Source organism: Anguilla anguilla, chromosome 9 (genome assembly GCF_013347855.1).
Source record: "Anguilla anguilla isolate fAngAng1 chromosome 9, fAngAng1.pri, whole genome shotgun sequence".
Lineage (NCBI taxonomy): Eukaryota > Metazoa > Chordata > Actinopteri > Anguilliformes > Anguillidae > Anguilla > Anguilla anguilla.
The window spans coordinates 27,582,714-27,604,566 of NC_049209.1; the positions used below are offsets into that span (position 1 = coordinate 27,582,714).

General features: G+C 47.0%; 1 protein-coding gene across 2 annotated transcripts; it reads right to left on the reverse strand.

Annotated features, from left to right (window-relative positions):
• Window positions 1-3,662: 3,662 nt before the first annotated feature.
• LOC118235570 (ceramide synthase-like) lies at window positions 3,663-21,369 on the reverse strand. 2 transcript variants are annotated; one of them, XM_035433029.1, is made up of 5 exons: window positions 20,615-21,369; window positions 16,171-16,254; window positions 11,300-11,519; window positions 10,066-10,161; window positions 3,663-7,875 (listed from the first exon to the last, which is right to left on the reverse strand). In XM_035433029.1, exons 1-5 carry the CDS (start codon window positions 20,734-20,736, stop codon window positions 7,576-7,578), a joined length of 822 nt encoding a protein of 273 aa, XP_035288920.1. In that variant the 5' UTR covers window positions 20,737-21,369; the 3' UTR covers window positions 3,663-7,575. The 2 variants fall into 2 exon arrangements, with proteins under 2 accessions (XP_035288920.1, XP_035288921.1); XM_035433030.1 differs by lacking the exon at window positions 20,615-21,369 and adding an exon at window positions 19,864-19,996.
• Window positions 21,370-21,853: the final 484 nt, after the last annotated feature.

Below are 21,853 nucleotides of genomic sequence, written 5' to 3' on the forward strand. Positions count from 1 at the left end.
GCCAGTTATGTGCGAGTTTAGATCAGCCAGACTTTCTGGGGTAAGTTCGTAGAAAAGCATTTGAAACACGCCTCCTCTTGCTATTCAACCACTATTGTTGCTATTGTTTCAGATTTTAATTCGGATTACCACCTTCACCGTAGACTAGCCTTGCATTGAGCTGATGTGATTAGTAGGAAATACTGGTCATCTCCCAAAAACTGAGAGGGTTTATTGTATTAACTGCACTTCTTTCCTTAGGCTTATTTGCCTGGCATGCAAGGCTACCTTAGGTACTGCTTCCCTCTTGCTTTTCCTGGATAGCAGCTACCGGCCGCTATGGATAGCCACCAGAGGGCGCACTGTGCATATCCATGGACACAACAGAGCTAGTTACCTCTGTACTGAGTGTCCTGTGAAGGGTGGTGGACGTGCAAATAACTTGCTCCTAGTTTCTGATCTGGAGGCTCTTCCTAACTTCGAGGTGAAGAACACACCAGACTGGACAGTGTGTGTGAGAGTATGAGTCTGTGAGTGTGTGTCCATGTGCAAGTGTGTGTACGTGTACGTGCGCATATGTGAGTGTGAGCGTGTGTGTGGGAGTGTGAGTGCAAGTGTGTGTGCGCATGTATGATTGTGAGTGGGTGTGCGAGTGTGTGTGTGCGTAGGCAGCAAGTGAAATCACTGTGTGAAATTCCTCAGTAAACAGCCAGGTGTGTGTTAGCTGTTGAGTAAGCAAATCAAAGTAAGCAAAAAAAACCTGAGCGCTCATTTTAAAAGTATTCATCAAATCAACTTTATTTTTAGGGGTGTCTGAATTCACAAATTGCAACAAAATAAATTCCTCTCAATCATGTTATTTTTTAGTCACATTAAGAACTCATTCACTTTATCTAGCAAGAAATTCTTCAAAAAGGGAACACTACAAACAAAAAAACTATATATATGTATATATCAAAGTAGATATATAAATATATAATATATGAAAAAATCATAATGTTATCAAAAATAATAAGTGGCAGGAAGTGTTAAAGGTTGCGAGTGAGTCCACTGCATAGCTCTCTAAATTAAGAGAAAATTCTGTGTCCTGGGGACATTTTGTAACAGACGCGATGGGACTGAAGGACTGAACGGAGAGCAATGGACATCAGGACAAAGAACAGAGGTGTGCAGCCGTACGGAGGGGGGGGGGAAAGCAAAAACAAAAACACACATCACACAAATTTGAAACGAGAGCGAGAGAAATAAATCAACGTGGTATGAGAACAGAAGAGACGACAAGATGAGCTCCATGAGCATATTTACATGTTTAACCCTCCAACCCCCCCGCGCATCCCCCCAGGGAAGAATCCACCTTCACAATGACAGATTTGAAGTGTGCAATATGCATGCTGACAGCAGGACAACAGCACACCGCTGGACTGGCGCGTCCTGCTGTAAATGCCCACATGACCTGTGTGTCGCCGTATGGCCTATCCACCTGTAAGTACAGCCACAACCCGTCCACACCGCCTGCCGCGTCTTATTCGCTCAAAGCCGTCGCCATTGGAAACCGATTTTAAAAGGCACTGTATATGAATTTGGTTCATTATGCAGAGTTCATATACAATCTGGACAACACAGTGTTTGCATTTTTCTTATGACTCCCCCCCCCCCCCCTCCAATCCAAAACTGCACTCCTCTGCTCAGCTTTCCTTCTCTAAGAAATGCCCAGATCATTACTATGGGGGGTACAGATTGGGAGGGGGTGGGGATTTTGCCCTGATGAAAAGATATGCATATTAACAAAGGGGGGCAAAAGTAGAGTGGGTTACCAACGGTTACGAGCTGAAGCCTAGGTCATGTACTTGGAGCTAAACCCCCTCATTCACACACACACACACTGAGACTTGTTTGCCCTCTCCTCCCCCCACACCACAAGCACACCCTTTGGCCTCCATGCGCCGGCTACCTCACCTCAAACCACCCTCACGCCCCCGTCACTGGCCTTCAACTACACGGCAACCGCAAACATGCTGCACATGCCTCCTCACCGCAGTCATCAGACTGGCTGAGGAGTGACTGATAACAGAACAGAAAGTCAGTGCGCTAAGGCATGCACGCCACAACCTAGCCAACAGTTCCACAATTCCAGGTCTTTAAAGGGAAGTGCTGCTTTTCTTAAGGCTAGCAGGGAAGGAGGTTGGTGGGAACGGCGAGGGCTGTGAGCATGAGCGGTCGGGAGTGTGGGGGGGGGGGCAGGGTTGGGAGGTGTGCGAAATGTGAGAATCCTGGTTCGCGTTTCTGATGTTGTTGACTAAAGTGCCGAGCAGTCTTTGGTCTAACAACCTGCCAGGTTGCCATCGTAAGCCATGCCAGTTCTATTTTTATTTTCATGTTTTAACTGAATGAGCTCCTTCTAACAAACAGCAGCAGATCAAAGTGTTATTCCAGATATTTTCTGCTTTTCAGATATATTTTCATTACCTCACAGTACGTTTTAAAATAAAACTAAGATCAAAGATAAAATGTCAACATCTTTACCAAACCCTGAGCTACAAAAGAATGCCTCTTAAAGACATCGAAACATAAGACTTTAGATATTAATGTACAAAAATTATAGCAATAATAATTTTTTAAAAAGCTGATTATCGAGATATGCTGTCGCGTTCTGATCCCCCGATGCAGGAAAGGAGGAACGCAGAACAGTGGATAGGGGGGCTGCGCCCTGGCCTCAGCGTCGCGACCCAGAGGGGCTAGAGTCACACGACCCGCAGAGAGAGGCGCGCGCGACGGGCCCGGGCTTCCGTCCTGTACCGCGCACGCGCGCTCGAAACGCCGGGAGCGCTCGTTTCCTGCCCCCGTGACCCGCGGATCAGGAGCGTCAGGAAGGAGGCGGGGGGAGGAAGAATCGAGCTCACGCTTCGGCCAACGCCGCGGCCGAAATAAATACGAGCGCGGGGAAGGCCCGTCGAGAGGCGACAGGAAGCCGCGAATAAAACTCCTGCCGGAACGGCCGCCCTTAAGACTTGAGCTCGACGGGACAGCAGCTGCGCGTTCAGACACCTGCACTTTCCTCACTGCTCCTGACAAACACCAAATCAGACATCAGTGCAAACTTCAAAAAGAATACGAAAACAAGACCTGGTACATGGCTGGACCTAACGCACGTGATCCAGCCGACCAATGGTGTAACTTCATAACTCGGCCGACCAATGGTGTAACTTCATAACTCGGCCGACCAATGGTGTAACTTCATAACTCGGCCGACCAATGGTGTAACTTCATAACTCGGCCGACCAATGCTGTAACTTCATAACTCGGCCGACCAATGGTATAACTTCATAATTCGGCCGACCAATGGTGTAACTTCATCACTCGGTCAGTCAGTCAGTAAGTCAGTCACAGACATTCGCATTTGTAGGGCTGGCCCTGCTGTTGCAGTCCAGCCAAAAAACATGAACACCACTGGTATTTCACTACATACCAGACACCACCACTATTCTGAGTGGTCTGCTACCCACTGGCTGCAAGCAGTAAAAGGAAAAAGAGGGAAAGCTGGCCGTTGTGGATTCTGTAAGCTGATGGTTTGTCCTCTCTAATGCCAGTGCTGCCCAATCAGCCAAATGAAGAGCCGTGGAACGGGACCGCTCAACCCCCAGAAGCGGGCGCCGTGCAATTAAGGGAACGGTTTCAGCGGCGGGGGCTCTACCACCACGACGGCCACTTACGGATGCTTCCGGAAGCCCGGCGTCATCGAGGCAGAGCCCCCCCCCCCCCCCGGCTGATAGCACACAAAGGACAGACGGCCCCAGAGAGGGCTGGGCTGTGCTGAGCGTGAGCAGGCCAGAAAAAGAAAAACACGAACAGACCGAACAATCAGCCGTTTCCAGCACTGACCGAATGACACCAGTCCGCCAGCTCCAAGCCCCGTCATCACTCTCTCCCCGACTGCGGCCACTTCAGCTGAGCTCTGGAGCGCCGGAGCCTCGGCAAAGCGATCAGCAGCCACCGAGATCAGCAGCCTCCGAGATCAGCAGCCACCGAGGGCAGCAGCCTCCGAGATCAGCAGCCGCCGAGGGCAGCAGCCCGAGTCATCGTGTGTGATCAACGAGGAGGATCATGACGAGGAGCCACTACTAATCGACAAATAAAAGAGCAAACCTTTCTTGTAAAACAAAGAAAAGATTGATATGGAGCTACAGTTCAAAATGCAAAAACAAGAAAAAGGAAAAGAAAAAAAGGAACCAACTAGTGCTGTTTTACTCTAACATCATTCCTCCCCCAATCCATCGAGAAGACAAGATTAGTGCATAGCTGACCTCTCTGTGAATAATTAGGCAAGGGGAGCTCTACTGCACAGTGCATGCTGGGAAGGGTTGGGGGGAGGGTGGCTGGGGAAAGGCCAGGGAGCTGTGGTCATGCCCTCATCATCCAGGGGCCAATCGCAAGGTAATCTTTTCCCAGTTCCTCAGGAGAAAGTCCACCACGCAGCACTGAGCGTCCATGAGAAAAATGTTTTATAGAAAAACAGGAAGTGACGAAGCATGATGCCGGCTCCCCCTGCTGCCAAGAGTGTTTCCGATCATTGTGTTGGTCGTTCCAGTTCGGCCATGGAAACGACTCCGATCCACTGTTATACAAACTACTGATAGTATTCATGTTTAAACCCCCCAAACCCTAACAAGGATTGATCTGTACATGAAAGATTTAAACAAAACAAAAAAAAATCAGTTAAATACTTAAGAGTAAACAGAACTCAATAACAGAAATCTGAGAAGCTACCCCCTTCCTGTTTGTCTCAGTTCTTACTACCCAGTAAGGTAATTCCACCCCTTCACAGCCTATTGATTGGGAACACACATACACACACGTGCGTGCGCACAAACACACACGCGCTCACACACAAGCAAGCGCACACAGACACACACACACAGGTAAGAGAATCGGGGCTGGTGTGCAAAATGGCACAATGCTTTTCAGGTCCACTCATTGATGAAAGCAGAAGAAACATACAGGGGGGTTTTGTGTGTTTGTAATAGGTATGCGCAGCATCAAGTATTGATATCTCCTACATCTTTCCCCGCTACATCTGTGCACATTAAAAGCAGGGAGAGCCTGCTGTGGGAAGCTGCTCAAGAGCTTCCACTCCGTCAAGTAACATCTTCCTAAAATAACTTCAGCGCAGTCTGTAAGTGTTGGGACAGTGACACAAATTCTGTTGTTTTGGCTCCGTATTTCAGCACATTGGAATTCAAACAAAATGAGGAATGAGGTTAAAGTTTAGACTGTCAGCTTTAATTTGAGGTCATCTGCATTGGGGCAGTCCATGTAGGAATTACAGGCCTTTTTATACCCAAGGGTATAGGGAAACCAAAAGTAATTGGACAAGCAAGGACTCAGCGACAGCAAACGACCCAGTAGACCACGGTGGTGGATGACTATGGCCCCAAACATACTGGTAAAGGAACCAAGGAGTTTTTCAGGGCCAAAAAGTGTAATGTTCTTAACTGGCTAAGTCAATCACCGGACCTGAATCTAAGTAAACATGCGTTTCACTTCAAATTCAAGGCAAAAAAAAAAAAAACCACAGAAACAAACAGGAACTGAAGATGGCTGCAGCACAGGCCCGGTAGAGCATCACCAGGGAAGATACCCAGCATCGGGCAATGTCTATGGGTTGCAGACTTCAGGCAGTCATCGACCGCAAAGAACTTGCAACAAAGTAATGAATATGATGATTTTATTTCAGATTGCGTACATTTTTCCAATTACTTACGATCCCCTAAAATGAGGAGGACTGCTTCAAAAGGCTGCAATTCCTACACAGATCACCCGGTATGGATGTAAATGCTCTGAAAGTAAAGCGGACTACCTTCATATTCATCTGCACTTTAACTTCATATTCATCATTTCATTTCAAATCCAGTGAGGTGGAGTACAGAGTCAAAACACCAATTGGGTAACTGCCCAGACACACTGCATCGCATATATACAGTACCCGTTCATTTAAAACGCTCACGTTTTCGTCTTGCGCTGTGAACCTAACTGAAGACAGATTCACACAGCTAAAGTCAGAAAATAAAAATGAGAGGAGGCTCTAGCCACGAGCTCTGAAGGATAACGGTGAGGCCGTGCGTCTGGTCAGGGAGCCTCGCCGTGCTCCCGACCCTCCTGCGGGACATACACTACACGCACCCGCCACGGGGAAAACCCTAAAGGAGGAAAGGAGATTTCTGAATACATATACATGTTGTTCTTTAGAAGTATGATATAAATATGTGTCAGTGTGTGCGTTTTGAAGCAGAATTGCATGCGCCCGTTTGGTAGTTCTCCTGCAGCTTCATGCTGAAAAGGGTTTTTTTTTTTTTTTTTTGTTTGCTTTTTTTGTTCCTCCCACCCACACCCCACAGTAATGCCCTGTGATAACTCTTCCATGGGGATCGGACTGTGCCATAATGTCACCCTGGCCTGCTGCTTGGTGCTTCTGACCACAAGTCAAACTCGGCGCTGCACATCTTATTGCTTTGACAGAGCCCACCCCGCCCCCGCCCCCCCCACCCCCACCCCCACGAGCCGCACGCAAGCGTCGCCATGGAAACCCTGCGCCCGGCCCCGGGCCGCTCTAGAGGAGTCCTGTGCTTGTGAAAGTTAGGGGCCAGGGGCCACGCTTGCTCCTGGGTCCCGCGTGGCGGAGGTGACGGGGGCAGGGTTCACCCCACAGGTCTCTTTCGTGACTTAAAACGAGGAAGAGCGCGGGGGCCAGTCTGAGCGTGCTCGGAGGGGGAGGGGGGAGGGGGGAAGGGGGAGGGGGGCGATGGTTGGGGAGGTTCGCTCACATTTGCAAGTTTGCGTAGCGATGCTGGTGACTTGTTTAAAAAAAAAAAAAAAAAAAAAAAAAAAAAAAAAAAAAAAACCCAGGCAAAAATGGCTCTCCATCAGGTTGAAACGTGCCGGTCCTGCCAGCGGTGGCTTTCCCCCCCGCGGTGTCTGAACATGGAGCCGGGCTGGGCGAGACGAGCGTGTCCACTCCAGGGGACGTCGGAATGAAGTTCGGGCAACAGCGGGTTCTCCAAACTCCGCACAGACAAGGACCGGAACAGGAACAGATCAAAATAAAACCAGTTCAACTGAAACCGAAAACAATAATAATAATAATAATAATAATAATAATAATAACAATAATAAAAAAACAAATACTGCAAGCGATAACATGCCGTTAACACCAGCTCCTCCAGCTGAGCTGAAAGCCTGGGCGCGTTGGCCTGCCGAGCGGACGGCGGGCGTTCCTTTGTGCGTTGCTTCAGAGCTCGCGGCTTCAGCTTCCTTCACGGCTGGCCTCTCTTCCAGGCCCCCCCGACCTTCGAGCAGCAGAAGGGAGGACCTAAAACGGGTGGGTGTGGGTGTGGGTTGGGGGGCAGGTGGAAAGAGGCTGAAGTGGAACTATCGGTAGTAGGAGCATCAGCGGTAAGGGGCTCGAGTAGTAGACGTGGTAGCAGTAGCAGCTGCAGGTAGTAACGGTAGCAGTAGTAACAGTAGCAGTAGTAGTAGTGACAGCAGTATTGGTGGTGGCGGTGGTGGTGGCGGTGGCGGTGACGGTGTCGGGGGCGGGGTCCTCTAGTCTCGCTTGTCGTTGTCCGTGACGCAGGGAGAGTCGGGCCCCTTGCCCTGCCGCTGGTACAGCCGGTAGCCCTTCCGGCACAGCAGCACGAACCAGTACACCTGCGGGGCCAGGATGCAGAGGTTGCCCAGGTTACAGGCGAGCGACAGGTGGAAGGGCACGCTGTAGAGGGGGATGCCGTAGTGCCGCCCGTACGCCAAGTACATGTAGGGGAAGAGCGCGATGCGGCACGCGAAGAAGCTCAGCAGCACCATCATGCCGTTCGCCTTGTGGAGCCAGCAGTCCTGCAGCCCCAGCTGGGGGGGGGGGGGGGAGAAAGAGGGAGGGGGGGTTACTCACCAAGCACACTTCAGCAGCTGAAGAATATTTTTAGCTACTTTCATGCTCCAATTTCCCCCCTCCCCCTTTTCTCACAATTTCCAGGCATGACAGAGTTCCGCGGATGTGCAGATTCCTGCGTTTCAAGCCTCATCGCAGAGACCCTTCACAACATCAGATAAAGCAAACTCCAAATTAAGCAAAAGCCTATTCACGCCATTGGCAGCCCGCCAAGCTAACAAGGGTCATTTAATAAATGATTACCTCGTGCGGATGGTAAAATCCAGAGCGCAGGATCTAATAAATGATTAGTGTGCGTGTGGACTGTGAAATCCATAGTGCGGAATATAATAAACGATTAGAGCATCTGGATTGGATGAAGCCCATAGCCCCACCCATCCCCCCAGAAGACGAGAGAAATATAAATCTCATAATCAGCGTCTGTGAGCTCTGAAACATGGAAATGCACGTGTCCACAGAACCCTTTCATGGCTGACTGAGGTCACAGGCCCCAACAGTGCAAGGCCCCCCTCACAATTCTCTCATTGACTTTCTCCAGCAAAACCAACTTTCCATCATTGATCAAGCAATGAACATCTTTCCATATGTCCTCTCCCACTCTGACTCCTAACACGGCACAATAAAGCAGAACAAGGTGTGCCCCGTGGCTCAAAAGGCTGACTCAGCAAACTCATTCAAATTGAAAGGAAAAAGAGAGAGAGAGGCAGACACAGAGGGGAGAAAAATGAGAGAGGGAGACACAGACACGTAAAATAAACTGCAAGTTACGTGACATCCTGTCACTGCCAGAGGCACAATCAATGACCTGATTTAAGTTCATCATTAAATCATCACTGTTCCTTTCAAGCACTGCTATTATAATAATTATAAAACATTCATTAATATTTCCAGTACTCGTTTGGTAATAGTTACTTTCTCAATTTCATTTCAATTACGCATATTGAATTGAAAATAGGAATAAGAGACACAGACATACAGTATAAGCACATACACTTTGGAAGAGAGGAAAGAGGCAGTGTACTAGCATTTCTTCAATCAACCAGCAGAGGGCAGCCAAGCTGTGGGTAAGCCCAGGGACTGGGGCTGCAGCAGGCTTACAGGCCGCTAAATGAGGGTGCATTTTTTCCCTTCTCTCTCGCTCTCCCCTTCTCTCGTTTGACATTGAGAGAGTAGGGAATCTGGCACAGAGTCGGGCCAAAGACAGATCTCCACAGCACACTGACAATGGAACTGCTTGTGTCGGCCATTTCGGCTCCCCACAGTGGAGCAGACAATGAGGCCGGCCTCTTTATTTCCTCCTGCTGGGCAGTACAGGCCCGCTACTATGCGCAGGCCCACTGACTGCTCATGCTTCTATTTCTGTTTCTGTCTCTACGGCCAATTCAGCTCCTCATTGGCAATGCCATGAATGCCCGGGTTCCCCACAAAGCTTGAGAGAGAGGGTGAGAGACTGAGAGACTAAAAGAGAGAGAGCAAATGAAAGGAGTGCAAGTGAGTGAAGCAGTGAATGAGAGAAATTGCCTGAGTGAGAGAGACAGATTCAGAGAGAGGAGATAGAGACTTCTGACATCTTTTAATAAACCATGTCAACCTAAAGGAATGTGCAAGAAAATCTATACAAAAACACACACAGGTCATTTTCTCCCTTGCTGATTTCCTCTGTTATTGCATATTTGCCACACTGAATGGTTTCAGATCTTTACACAAAATGTAATATTACACAAAGGGAAACTGAGTAGACACAAAACACTTTCTAATTATTTCATGAAATTACTTTTTAACATGAGTGATATGGGTGTATGATAACCATTCAGTTATCAAACCCAAAGGTAATGCAGGAGGGAAGGGGGGGGGGGAGAGTGAGAGGGCAAGAAACAGAGAGAGAGAGAGAGTAGCGTACCACTGAAAGCTGAGCCAGTGGTAGGAAAGAGGCATGGAAGCTTGGAAAAGCCACAGGCAGTTTTGGAGCAGAGCTGCATTTCGTCAGTACATTAAAAAGCAGCCGCAGCAACTTAAGCGGTTAAGAATAAGTCTGTGCAGCTTGACAGAGACCCGCCTCCTCTCCATCTGAAATGACTCCCTGGGAGGGGAGGGGAGGGGGGAGGGAAAACCTGGATCCGCAGGCTGGGGGGGGGGGGGGGGCTTACCTGGATGAGGATTTTCCCCAAAGAGACGAACGGAGTGCTGAGCTCGGTCAGGAACAGGCAGCCGATGAAGTAGTCGCCCTGGTCCTTCCTGAAAAACTGAGACACACAGACACGCACTTTAGATTGGGAGCCTCCAACACAACCTGGAGCAGGAGGATAGAGGTCACGGAATCATAACACCTGTGTTCTCTGTGTGCTCTGTGGTACGCGATTTTAAACGTAGAAATGGAAGACAGGATCACCTTTCAGAGGCATAAAGATAAACTCCCTCCAGCGCACTGCTAGTGCTTACAAACCTCACATTTTAAAAAAGGTTTCACTGGATTATATTCCCCAGAGCAAGGATGAACAAACAGCTGAACCGATCTTAGGCAGCCGCATCACAGGCAAGACAATACAAACAATGCGAATAAAGCCCTTGAATCTTTGTCTGCAAAATTAAAGGTTAGCCAAAACTGCCTATTAGCAATACTGAATGCGCAATTCACAAACACTAAGACCGTGTAGGAGTTTATCTCTTCTGGCATTAACTAAATTGATTGCAAATACAAATGACACTTAAAAAAAAAAAAAAAAATAATAGCTTTGCATCATGATTAAAAAATAAGACAAAAGGAGGCCATGAAGCTTAAGCTGCAGGCCATCGTGTAACAGACACCCCCCCCCACGACTGCTACCAACATAAAGGTGTGTGCGGGAAAGGGAGAGGGGGTGGGGACAGCAGGGTGGAGTATCAGTCCTGCAGCTGGAGCTAAATAATGAATGGGTTTGTAAGGGGATATCATATCACTGTCAACAGCTACACAAAACAACAGGCCGGGTTTCCAATACACCTGCCTTCTGCTGGGGGACATTTAATGGATCGGTCTGTGCGCGAGAGTGTGTGTGTGTGCACTAGTGCATGTATACGTGTGTGCATGCACGTGAGAGGGCGTTTGTGTGTTTGTGTATGTGAGAGTATATGCGTGCATGCGTGTGTGAGTGAAATGTGCATGTATCTGTTTGTCCCTGTGTGAGAGAATATTTGCGTGTTGGTGTGTGTGAGAGAGTGTGTGTGTACACACGTCTTTTCAGCTAGGCCAGTAAAGCTGATGGTTATCTTGCTGGCTCTGTTCTGAACAGCAGGTAGATTTGTCAGCGGCTAGAGAATGTGGAGTGTGGACAGGTGAAGGGGCCTGGCCCCGGTCAGGAAGCTTTAGTGCAGACCGGGTGGGTGTGGCTCCCGCGCTCTCACCAGCGTGATTGGCAGAAGGATGGTCAGCAGGGCGATGTGGTGAAGGACCAGCAGGAACTCCCGGCGCACAAACGAATTCACCGTTTGGAGGGAGTGCTTCTTGTACTCTTCGTGACCCTTGACCCGGAAGCGGTAATAATGGCTCAGATACATGGCATAAATGTCGTACGTCATGTAGGGGACCCCGAACCACACCACAAAGTAGGTGGCCAGCCAGTGCCTGTAACAAAGGAGAAATCATTCTTTGACACGTATTCATTCTTTATTTGAGACCACAGTTAAACAGACAACAAAGAGTGGCAATTTTTTGACGTTGGGGGTCTTAGACTTTGAGACTACTAAAAGGCAACGCTAGACACACATGCACAAATGAAAGTAACTGCTTCTGTTGATCCAGACCGGCCAGCACCAGAGTACAGACGGGGATTCATTCGACAAAGAAAACAGGAAATGGAGGCTTTAAGTGAAAGTGAGCTTCCTCCATCCATCTTCACCACCGCGCTCCTTCTCATATTGAAGACATCTTAGTGATACCGCAAGACCACATTTGGCACACAGTATAGAAGGATATACCATTTGTGTAAAAGAGCCATGGAGAAGGCCTCAGCAGGCTTGCTTAACAAGAAAACATAAAATGAAACATTTAAATTGCTTGCATTTCATACAAGGCTCAAAATGTCAATGAGCTTCCAAAAATATCCCAAAATGGCCTTTTTAATCGTTTCACTAGATTGGTAGTCGAATGTCCTTCCTTGATAGAAAATTTCAGGAAGACCGGAGACATCAAGGGAGTTTGGCATCTGAATTCACGTGGAACGCTCCTGTGTGACCGTTTCTGCATTTACACAGGCGGTTACGTCCTAAACTAGGGCCCTCGTGACAACTGTCCTCCAAGAGCAATTAAGCCTGTCAGAGGTGACAGCCAGGTGCGCTAATAAAAAGCAGTCTGCTTCGAGGAGTTAGTTCAACAAGTATGTGAAGAATGGCAGCGCTGTGTCACTGCCTCCCTCGTTAGCCTTGCGCCAGCCGCGCTGCTCCCTTCACACCTCCGCGTTAGGGCGGCTGCTCTGACTGATGAGGGCCGGGCGGGGTGGGGTGGGGCAGGGCCTGGCCGGGCGGGGCGGGGCGGGGCCTGGATGGGGAGGGGGCCGGGGCGGGGCCTGGATGGGGAGGGGGCCGGGCCGGGGCCTTTCCTGTATGACAGCCAACCGCAAGCCGGGCGTGACTTACAGGATACCGCTGTTTCTCCTATCCAGTCCTGGCATCCAGCGGGTCCTCCACTGCTCATTCTAGCAGATCGCTCAGTTAATTAGGCTGGACTGAGTCGTTAACGGAGCACTGCACTGACCTCCACATCTCCTTACTCTTACTGGCTCTTCGGCCTTTTCCAGTAGAGTAGGGGTCCTCAAACTCAGCCCTGGTTTCCTGTGATAACTGACCGCTTGCTCAATTAAGGCCACTGAAAGCAGGAGCCTTTTCAAACTTCTTCCATTAAAGCTGTTAACACCAAGCTGGGTCGTCTCATTTGGCCATTTGCTCTGTCTCAACTCTCCATTTCCTACAAACACTTTAGTGGTGGTAACAAGGTATCCACATTGTCAAGAATTAAGACCCCACTGAGTTAACCTGGTCTGCCTATAAATTAATCAATCAATCACAGATGTAACCTCTACATAAGTGTGTCATTTGCCACATTACAGGAATGCACTGGAGAGCCCCTGCGTTACAAATAGGCTATGGAGTTTGTGTTTGTTACACTAGCAGGACACAGTAACCTATTAATGTGATGTGAGCCACAAACACATCTGTAATGCAGGCACCTATTCAACTTTATTGAGTGATCAGGTGTTCAACGGCCTGCAAAGCAACAAATTCAACAACTAACTGAGCCTGACGTGGCTCTGCAGAACTTGTATAAGGGGCAGATATTAAAAATAATAATAAGCACAAACAGACCAAATAGCACATTCAGAATGAACGTTGAGCCGTCTGATAAGGTCAACGCATACAGCGAGCACCCAAAATCAGGTTTCGGGACTATTACACGCAGCATTGTGTAAGAGTCACTAAAAGCCTGTCTGGAACACAACTTAACAGATAATATCAATATTAAAAATGAGGCCAGATGGCACGCTGGTTCCCGCTCCTGACGGTCACCTCTATTAACAAAGGAATAAAAATATCAAACGTAGCCGAGCGCCACTCCAGCGCCATTTGTCTGTGGTTCCTGTCGGTTAAACACACAGCGCGCGCCCAGGCACCTTTCTGCGCAAAATGTGCCGGTCCAGGTTCTATGCCCTCAGCTGTTCCTGCCCACTAGGTTCTCCTCCAGTTCATTTCTAAAACACAAGTGAGAGACTCGCAATAATCAAAATAAATGAATCAAGATGACCAGATCATCTACGGCCCGAACGCTTGCCAGACATTTACATTTAGGCATGTAACAGACGCTCTTATCAGGTGACATTTTTACATATAGTCTATTTATAATGTATTTACTTACATGTACATCTGGACAGCTTACTGAAGGCTTCCGGTTAAGAACCCCAGCTGGTAATCAAACCTACAACAACCTTTGTGCGTTTGAAGCCCAGATCGCTAACTCCTATGCTATACTGCGGTCTCACATTTTAAAATGCTATTTCTAGGTTAGCACCCCCAGAGAAATGTGTGGGAAAAGGATGTAACAATAACAGCCTATTTCATGTGTTCTGAAGATCTGACACCAAAACAACTGGTGTTTGTAATGTCATTAGCCACGCCCACCTCAAAACCTTGATGAAGATGAAAGAACAGGAAGTGGCATAGCGTAAGGGAGTCCCTATAATGGGACAGTTACCAAAACCGTACAAACTTTGAGTCCGGTGGACGTCTGAGGGACCGGGACCAGGCAAGGAGGAGAATTAACGGGGATCGGGGTGTGATTGACACGTGGTCTGAGGAGATAAACTGATGTCTCCGTGAGTGACTGTAGCTAGTTACACTACAGCTGTGATGCCAGCTATCTTTAGCTGGCTTGCAACAGCACTATAGGTGAAGCTACTTTGCAGACCAAGGAAGGATGAGAGTATGCTACGCCTACCAACTCGCAACCATAGCACTACCCTACCCTACCCACACTAAAACACCTCATGCCATTAAACCATACACCACAAGACGTCGTTTAAAAACGTGCACCACACCCGAACACATCCAAAGTTCAGGCTTGCACTATTCAAAACCACTCCACACACATTTCCAAGACAACACAAAAAGAAAGCTATGGGCCTACTCATACTCACTGCATGTCCATCAGATTAGTTTACCGGAGCAGTGCATTTTAGTTTTTCTTTAAAAAGAGGCGGATATCCATTTTTGATCGGCTCCCGATGACAGAGCGGTAGAGTTGTCAAAATAAAGAAAACACAACTGTGTGTGAGTTTGTCATGGGGTGTGTACACCAGATGGTTGCATTCCGTAGTAACAACAGTACATTTATTTCTACTAATAGTCAGTTATCAGTTAGTGGCCTGGAGATTTGCATTAGTGGTGTATATAGTAATATATAGTGTGATAGTTTCATTTGTGCAGGTATTCTAGGATTCTCTTTGTGACATCTTTCAGCCGTTGAGGGGGCAAGCCCCCCCGCCCCCCTTAAATCTCCACCCATGTGGGCCTCTTCTCTGCATTTGAAGATAAAGACTGCACTTCTCTTTTTTAAATTTAGATACTGCTGTGGAACTGTTACTAGCTGGCTAGAGCCATATGATGAAACACTGACTGACCAGCTTTCGAGACATTACTTGCCTAGTTAGCTAGCAGGAAGTCCACTGTGCTAGATTAGTGGCCTCATGCTTAATTTTGTTTTCTAATAAGGGCATCTCTGAAGGGGGTGTAGTTTAATAAGAACTCTGTTTCTCTGTATTTTGCCCTTGCCCTCCCTTCTACCCCCCCCCTCCCCCCATGAGGGGCGACATAGCTCAGGAGGTAAGACCGATTGTCTGGCAGTCGGAGGGTTGCCGGTTCAAACCCCGCCCTGGGCGTGTCGAAGTGTCCTTGAGCAAGACACCTAACCCCTAACCCCTAACTGCTCTGGCGAATGAGAGGCATCAATTGTAAAGCGCTTTGGATAAAAGCGCTATATAAATGCAGTCCATTTACCATTTACCATTTACCATGAGTCCAGCATCGTAAAATCCCTCATGGGCAACGAGGAGCACTGAGCAGGAACCGGATCTGGAAAATTACTATGACGGGTTACGCAATTAGGACATGTGACGCCCTCCAGACCCCCAGGGCACAGGTGGTAATAAACCCCTCAGCCTCTGATCTGGAGACGGAGGGGCACAGCTGTTTCCCCGGGGCTGGATGAGAGCAGAGCATCATGGGAAAAGAACACAAAGTGATAGAGGAGGAGGACGCACCGCCGAAAACACAGCGATGCGCCGGCTGACGGGGAGCAATCATGAAAAGAGAAAGACAGCCGCACACACCGTTACGCTGCCAAGTCGTTTATTACAAAAACACACTGACGGACGGAGTCTAACCGCTGTCATTTTCCCGTAATAAATTACTCGGGGGCACAAAAAACAGAGGGACTATTGTTCTTTTTAAGAGAACAAATAGATACATAAATAAAAAGAACAGAAGAAAAACAGGTGAGGAGGAGAAGAGAGAGAGGAGACTGCAGCTGGCTGGCTGGGCCTCTGCTTCACATTTCCCCTCTAAGCCAGAGTCCCTGAGAGGCGTCAGCAGACATCCCAGGGGATTTTCTTAAAGGGGAGGCGTACGGAGGAAAGCTGCCTGAAGTGCAGATCACCCCCAAGAGGCCTCCTGGTGACGGGGGGGGGGGGGGGGGGGGGCAAAGAGCATCATGGGAGACGGCCGCCTACCTGTCGGTTATCACGTTGTCGCAGGAGGACACCACGATGAACCCGGCCGTGGTGGCCATGACAGCATGGATGAATGACACCAACCTGCGTGTGAGGGAGGGAGGGAGGGAGGGAGGGAGAGAGAGAAGGAGGGAGAGGGGGACAGAACAGGAGACCAACAACAGGTGAGAAGGGGAGTGGGTGAGCAGGGACCGCCAGAGCTGAAAACATTGCATATTAACCGACATCGGACGACACGTTAGACACAAAGGTGCATGAATTTTCTGAATAATTAGCCCGCAAACAGTTTTTCTAGCTGACGCTACCAATTGTGAGCCTGTGGAAAGATACCCAACCCATTCTTGTTTACAACTGCCTGTGAATGGACGGGAATAAACTCGATGTTCCAACACCTTTGGTGAGAAGCAGGTTTTTAAGAATGCATGGCCACTTGCTAACAACATGCTTCTTGAGAGACACTCGACCACAATTAAATACCCTGCAAATTACAGACTCCCTAACTATACATTTACAGGATTAAACTACCAGTTTTATTTAGACAGCTGCAACATTGTCCCATAAGAGGTCTTTTTGTGATTCTATAAACTCGTTAAGTTATTTTTTAAAAAATCTGTTAAGTAGTCATGGGTTTCTGCAAATATGTCAACTTTAAAGATAGCATCTATGCAAACATGCAAATACAAAATGGGTAATAATATCTAGGCATAGCCTATAAATGGGAATTTGTAGCACATGTATGCACATCAGGTCCCCCTTGCAAAAGAGATTTCGATCTCAATGGGATTTTTCCTGGTTAAATAAAGATTAACTAAAAAATAATATTAAAAATTAGTAGAATGAAGCAACATACACTGCTTGTGAATAATAAGTTAATTATAAAAAGAGGTGACGAGACAAAACAATGCTTGCGCTTGTATGAAAGTGCAAAATAATTTTTTTTAAAGATTTGGCCTTAAATCATTACAGATATCCAAGTTACACAAATAGGACAGATGACAGTTAGTCTAAAAGGTACCATGGACCTCAGGGAAAAAAATGGCTGTTTTTCAACAGATGCTCTTATGGAGCAAGTGGAATTCAAATATCTGATGATTTCTCGGTCAGAGCTCTGTATGATCCAGTCCTAAAGGGATTCACCTGCATGGCATTGCACTCAACAGATGGATACAAGAATGAGGTACAAATGGAGGGAAATGGAGTCCTAGCTGACCTCTTCAATCTCCTAGCTGTCAGTTTGGGTCCACAATTCACAAAAAACAACTTAACCTCAAATTCACAAAACTGCACGAGAGTTCACAAATTACCCAAACAATACCGTTTGTAAATGCCAGAAACAACAAGTCATCAATACCCTCACTTTCCCAAGCACAAAATTCCTAGAATAAATTAGAGGTGCCCTTTATTTTGTCCTTAAAACTTCCCCATCTATTTATCATGAATAGAATTTTAGTGTACTAAATGGAGCAGAGAAACAGTGAAGTAGGCCTACATAGCAAATCACTCGTATGAAGAGATTGTGTGCGTGTGTGTACAGGGATATTCAGTCCAGGCAAGAGGGGACAGAGACGTTCATACTGCAGGGCAGGAGTGGTCATGTGACACACAAACCTATCGCAGAGTTCAGGCCTGAGCCAAGCCATGGATTACACTACCCCCCCCCCCCCCCCCCCCCCCCATATACACACACAAAACACATACACACCACACACTCAAAGCACACACATATACACACCACACACACCCACACAGTGCACAGCACACACAAAGCACACACACAAACACACCACACAGAAAACACTCACACAGCACACACAAAACACATGTATGCATTCATATACACAAATATACAAACAAATTCACGCACACACACACACACACACAAAGAACCATTCAGGAACACACAAACCAGCACCGCTCGCCACACACACACACACACACACACACACACACACACGTTGCACAAACATCCACATGGGCCACTGCCTTCCTGGGCCTAACCCTGTCACAAGACCCAGATCTGCACAATCCACTCTTTGTTTTTGCTACTGCTCTTTTGGATGAGGGAAAAAAAGAGGGGAAACGGGGGGGGGGGGGTTGCTTTTGGTGCACTTTTGTTTTTCTTTTAGCCCTTTCCGTATTTTAGAATAACCTTGGGTTTTTTTTCCACCGCTTGCCTCAAGTACACCTACTTCTGTTTCATCCTATTTAATTACAGCTGAAGCGCATTTAATTCACTTATCTCCCATGCGTGTTTTCCGCCTTTGGTTAATGGGCTGTGTAATTCGCCTATAGTAACCTGGTGCTGAGGGTTGCACAGGGAATGTCAAACGGGAGTGAGTGGTGACAAATGGGGGAGGGGAATGAAATGCCAATCAAAAAGATAACTTGGGAGAGCGAGGGTTAAAATGGTGGCACCCTTCAAGCAGACCGATTTGGTTTGGCGAGAGGAGAACCTCGCTCCCACCCCCCGCCTAATGAGACGATTTTTTCCAATACTGCAGAATACAGCACTGGCCTGCCAACTAATGACGAGGAGTGAGGGTTCCCTATCGCCATTAAGGGGCGTAACTATGACGAGCTGTCAATCACTGGCTAGTTTGGACACACCAAATGATTTTGCTCTCCACAGCAGAAACACAGTGATTGGCTGAAGGTCAGCTGGCTGCTAATCCAAATCTTCCCAGTGTGTCACCTGCAGTCTTTGCACCTGAGAACACAGTATGTTTACAACTGCGTTTCTTTAGGCAGAGCGGCTAACCTTATACGAGAGGACTGAAACAGTAAATGTGTCAAATGTAACACAAAGTTCAGGGAATAAGACATTTAAAAAAGGACAGGCAGTAGATGGGAGTGCTGGAGGATATCATAAACTCCTTATCATCCTCGATTGGTGTCCTGTTAGTGGCCTATCCCAGTAAAACCTATTAATATGCGACCAAAGTAGGTGATTATGGGTAAGGGATTGTGATAACACCAACACATTCCTCACCAATTGGTAAAATGTTCAAACATGATGTTCACTAGTCAAATTGCAAAAAAAAATTAAGAACGGAAATAATTTGTAATGAACAAAGAGAGAAAATCATGTTTTATTCTATGGTAAGGGCTCCTTAATCAATGACATGGAGAGCTACAGGGTAAAACCTGCCGCCAATGCATAACAAAAAGACCAGGAGAGACGAGTTAACTGAAACCAGCTGCAGTAATTGATCATTTATGTGCCGTATAACAACGAAAACCAGCACACCCCGTGGCTTTCACCAAATATTCATGACGTATGACAGTGCCCAACAGAAAATAACACCACTCAGTGATATTCTGAAAAGGGATTATTCGCATGTCCTTGCACTCATGGGTTAATAATACAGAACAACATGTTCACACTGAGAGTAGGCTATTCAGATTTGACTTTAGAAGCCAGAATGTTCAAACTTCTTATTACTGGAATGGAGCGATGCAGTATTTCAACAATCATGAACTCGGTCTTGAGTTCATACGGCGTAGCTAATCTGCCGACCCTTAACACAATTCCTTATTATTGCTGCTCACGCGCAACTTCCGTCGGGAAGAGAAGCTAGCAGCTCCTTCAACCAGAAAGAATACCGATTGATTTAAAAGCACAATGTATATGATCAGCATTACAGAAACACGTGTAATTCGGTATTTAAAGAATCGATATCGATTGTAACCTACCATCACCTCTAGCTACCCCGGCTAGGATATGGGCCAGGAACCACTTCTATGCAAGGGACGATGGTTCGAGTATATTGCAAACAAATTGATAGTTATTAGCCACTCGCGAGGTGACATTAGTCGACATTGTCACCCCAGCAAATGAGTCAGGACTCTGGTTTACCGTTATCAGCGCTACTGCTTTCATAAACGTAAGAGTGCGATTAAGGCCAAGCTTTCCAGCTTTGTGAACTTCAGCACTTTGCATTGCATAAGAGCACTGCTCGGACTTAGGAAGATTATACACAAGGACGATACTGAGCGCAGCATCCACACATGTGCAATTGCCGATATCTGCTTACGGCTCGGTAGCTTGCTAGTCAGCTAACTACACTAGAGCAAACTAAAGGCTAGCTTGCTAGCCACCTACGGAATAAAAATTCCGTGCCACAAAACTAGCAACATTTTCTTGCACAGTAAAACAAAAGACAGTCATTAACTGTTTTGAGAAGCTTCCAAAGCCATAGATAAAATACTTACCTCGCTACTATACTAGCTGTAATACTTTTACTATACTTGTAGTTAACCAACATACAAATGAATTTAAATATTATTAGATAAGTTCGCAGGACGTACACATAGCTACTGTTTGAAACTAGCTATATCTTATTAGCTAATGGTAACTACTCACCAAAGCTTGTGCGCGTCTTGGTTGAAAAGCTAGCAAGTATATTCATAACGTTACCTAAATTAAATAAATAAACAGAATTACCTCTCGCTGACCAGAACCACGTCGGCATCAGTCCACTGTTTGAAAATGGACGGTAGTAGTTTCCTGAAGACGAAAAATAGTCCGGGAAAAAGCACAACGCCGCAAGACAAGACATGCAACATCCCTGCGTTGTGTTCGTTCTTTAATTTGCTAACGTTAGGTATTCAGTTGGTAGTTAATACCTAGAATACGGACTGAGGTGGAGGCCGGCAAAAAAAAACTTCATACACCGCGCTTTTGCTACTACCGGTGGCTGGGATTTTCAGTTTAAGTTGTAGGCAGCATTAGTGCTCCGCTTGCTGGTCCATGTACCGGCAACCGCTATGTTACGTTTTCCCTGCCTCAGCAGCAGCCCTGCGTGTACAAAACCGGCGGTGAAGGTATCCGGCGATTGATTACTCTTCTCTCCTGGCGTAATGCAGGTAGCTAGCCAGCTTGCTAGCTAAATGGCTAACTCCACATCATTTTGCTAAAACCAAAAACAAATCGGCTCAACCGCCCCCACCAGACTTAGGAAAACGTATGCATGCCTATTGTAGTGACCATCAATCTGCAAACTAGTTAGACCAGCTGGAAAGCTATCGTTAGCATACTGCTAGTGGTGCGATGCCATCCGCTATGACTGTCCGGGGACGATGTACGCTAGAAAAAGCCTTCCGCTTTAGATGCGCTCATCAGCAACTCGACAACATAGACTGCTCCTCTAGCGTTCGTAACTCCTGCTCCGGACTGATAAGATAAGAGATGCAAACAAAATAACATTTTTAACTTAACAAGAGAGTCCGTCGTGTTTTCTGGAGAGCTCCCTCTAGGGACAAGCGGACCACACACATCTTTTGATTTCCACATTGGAATTATCTCGCCTAATGTCTAGTACGATGGTCAGGAAGTAAATACTCATATAATAAATGTTTAATCTAGGTAATTATACGCAATATGGCTGCAGTCGGTGCTACTTTGAAAATTGTACTTGTGACTTAGTATTTGTGCTCTGCATAATTTAGTACTTCATGTCAACATTGGCAGTTCTGTTTTTTTAAAAAAAATTTTACATATAAATATAATCGTATACATATTCACAAACCTGCGCGCATATTAATCCCGTGCCTGTCCGTAATTAATCTTGGGACTAGAGCGCACACACCCTAAATTGACTTATATGGCTCAAGCAATATAACACAAATCAATCTCTTGTTTCTCTTTCAGGACAAGTAGTAGATTTGGAAGATATTTGAGTGA

What these genes read in the sequence shown, in the direction of transcription:
- LOC118235570 (XM_035433029.1), bottom strand. Translation starts at nt 20,736, where the DNA reads ATGTTGCATGTCTTGTCTTGCGGCGTTGTGCTTTTTCCCGGACTATTT. An exon ending in GTGGTTCTGGTCAGCGAGAG is followed by an intron (nt 16,255 to 20,614) that starts GTAATTCTGTTT and finishes CCTCACACGCAG; the next exon opens with GTTGGTGTCATTCATCCATG. An exon ending in TGGGGAAAATCCTCATCCAG is followed by an intron (nt 7,876 to 10,065) that starts GTAAGCCCCCCC and finishes CCCCCCCCCCAG; the next exon opens with CTGGGGCTGCAGGACTGCTG.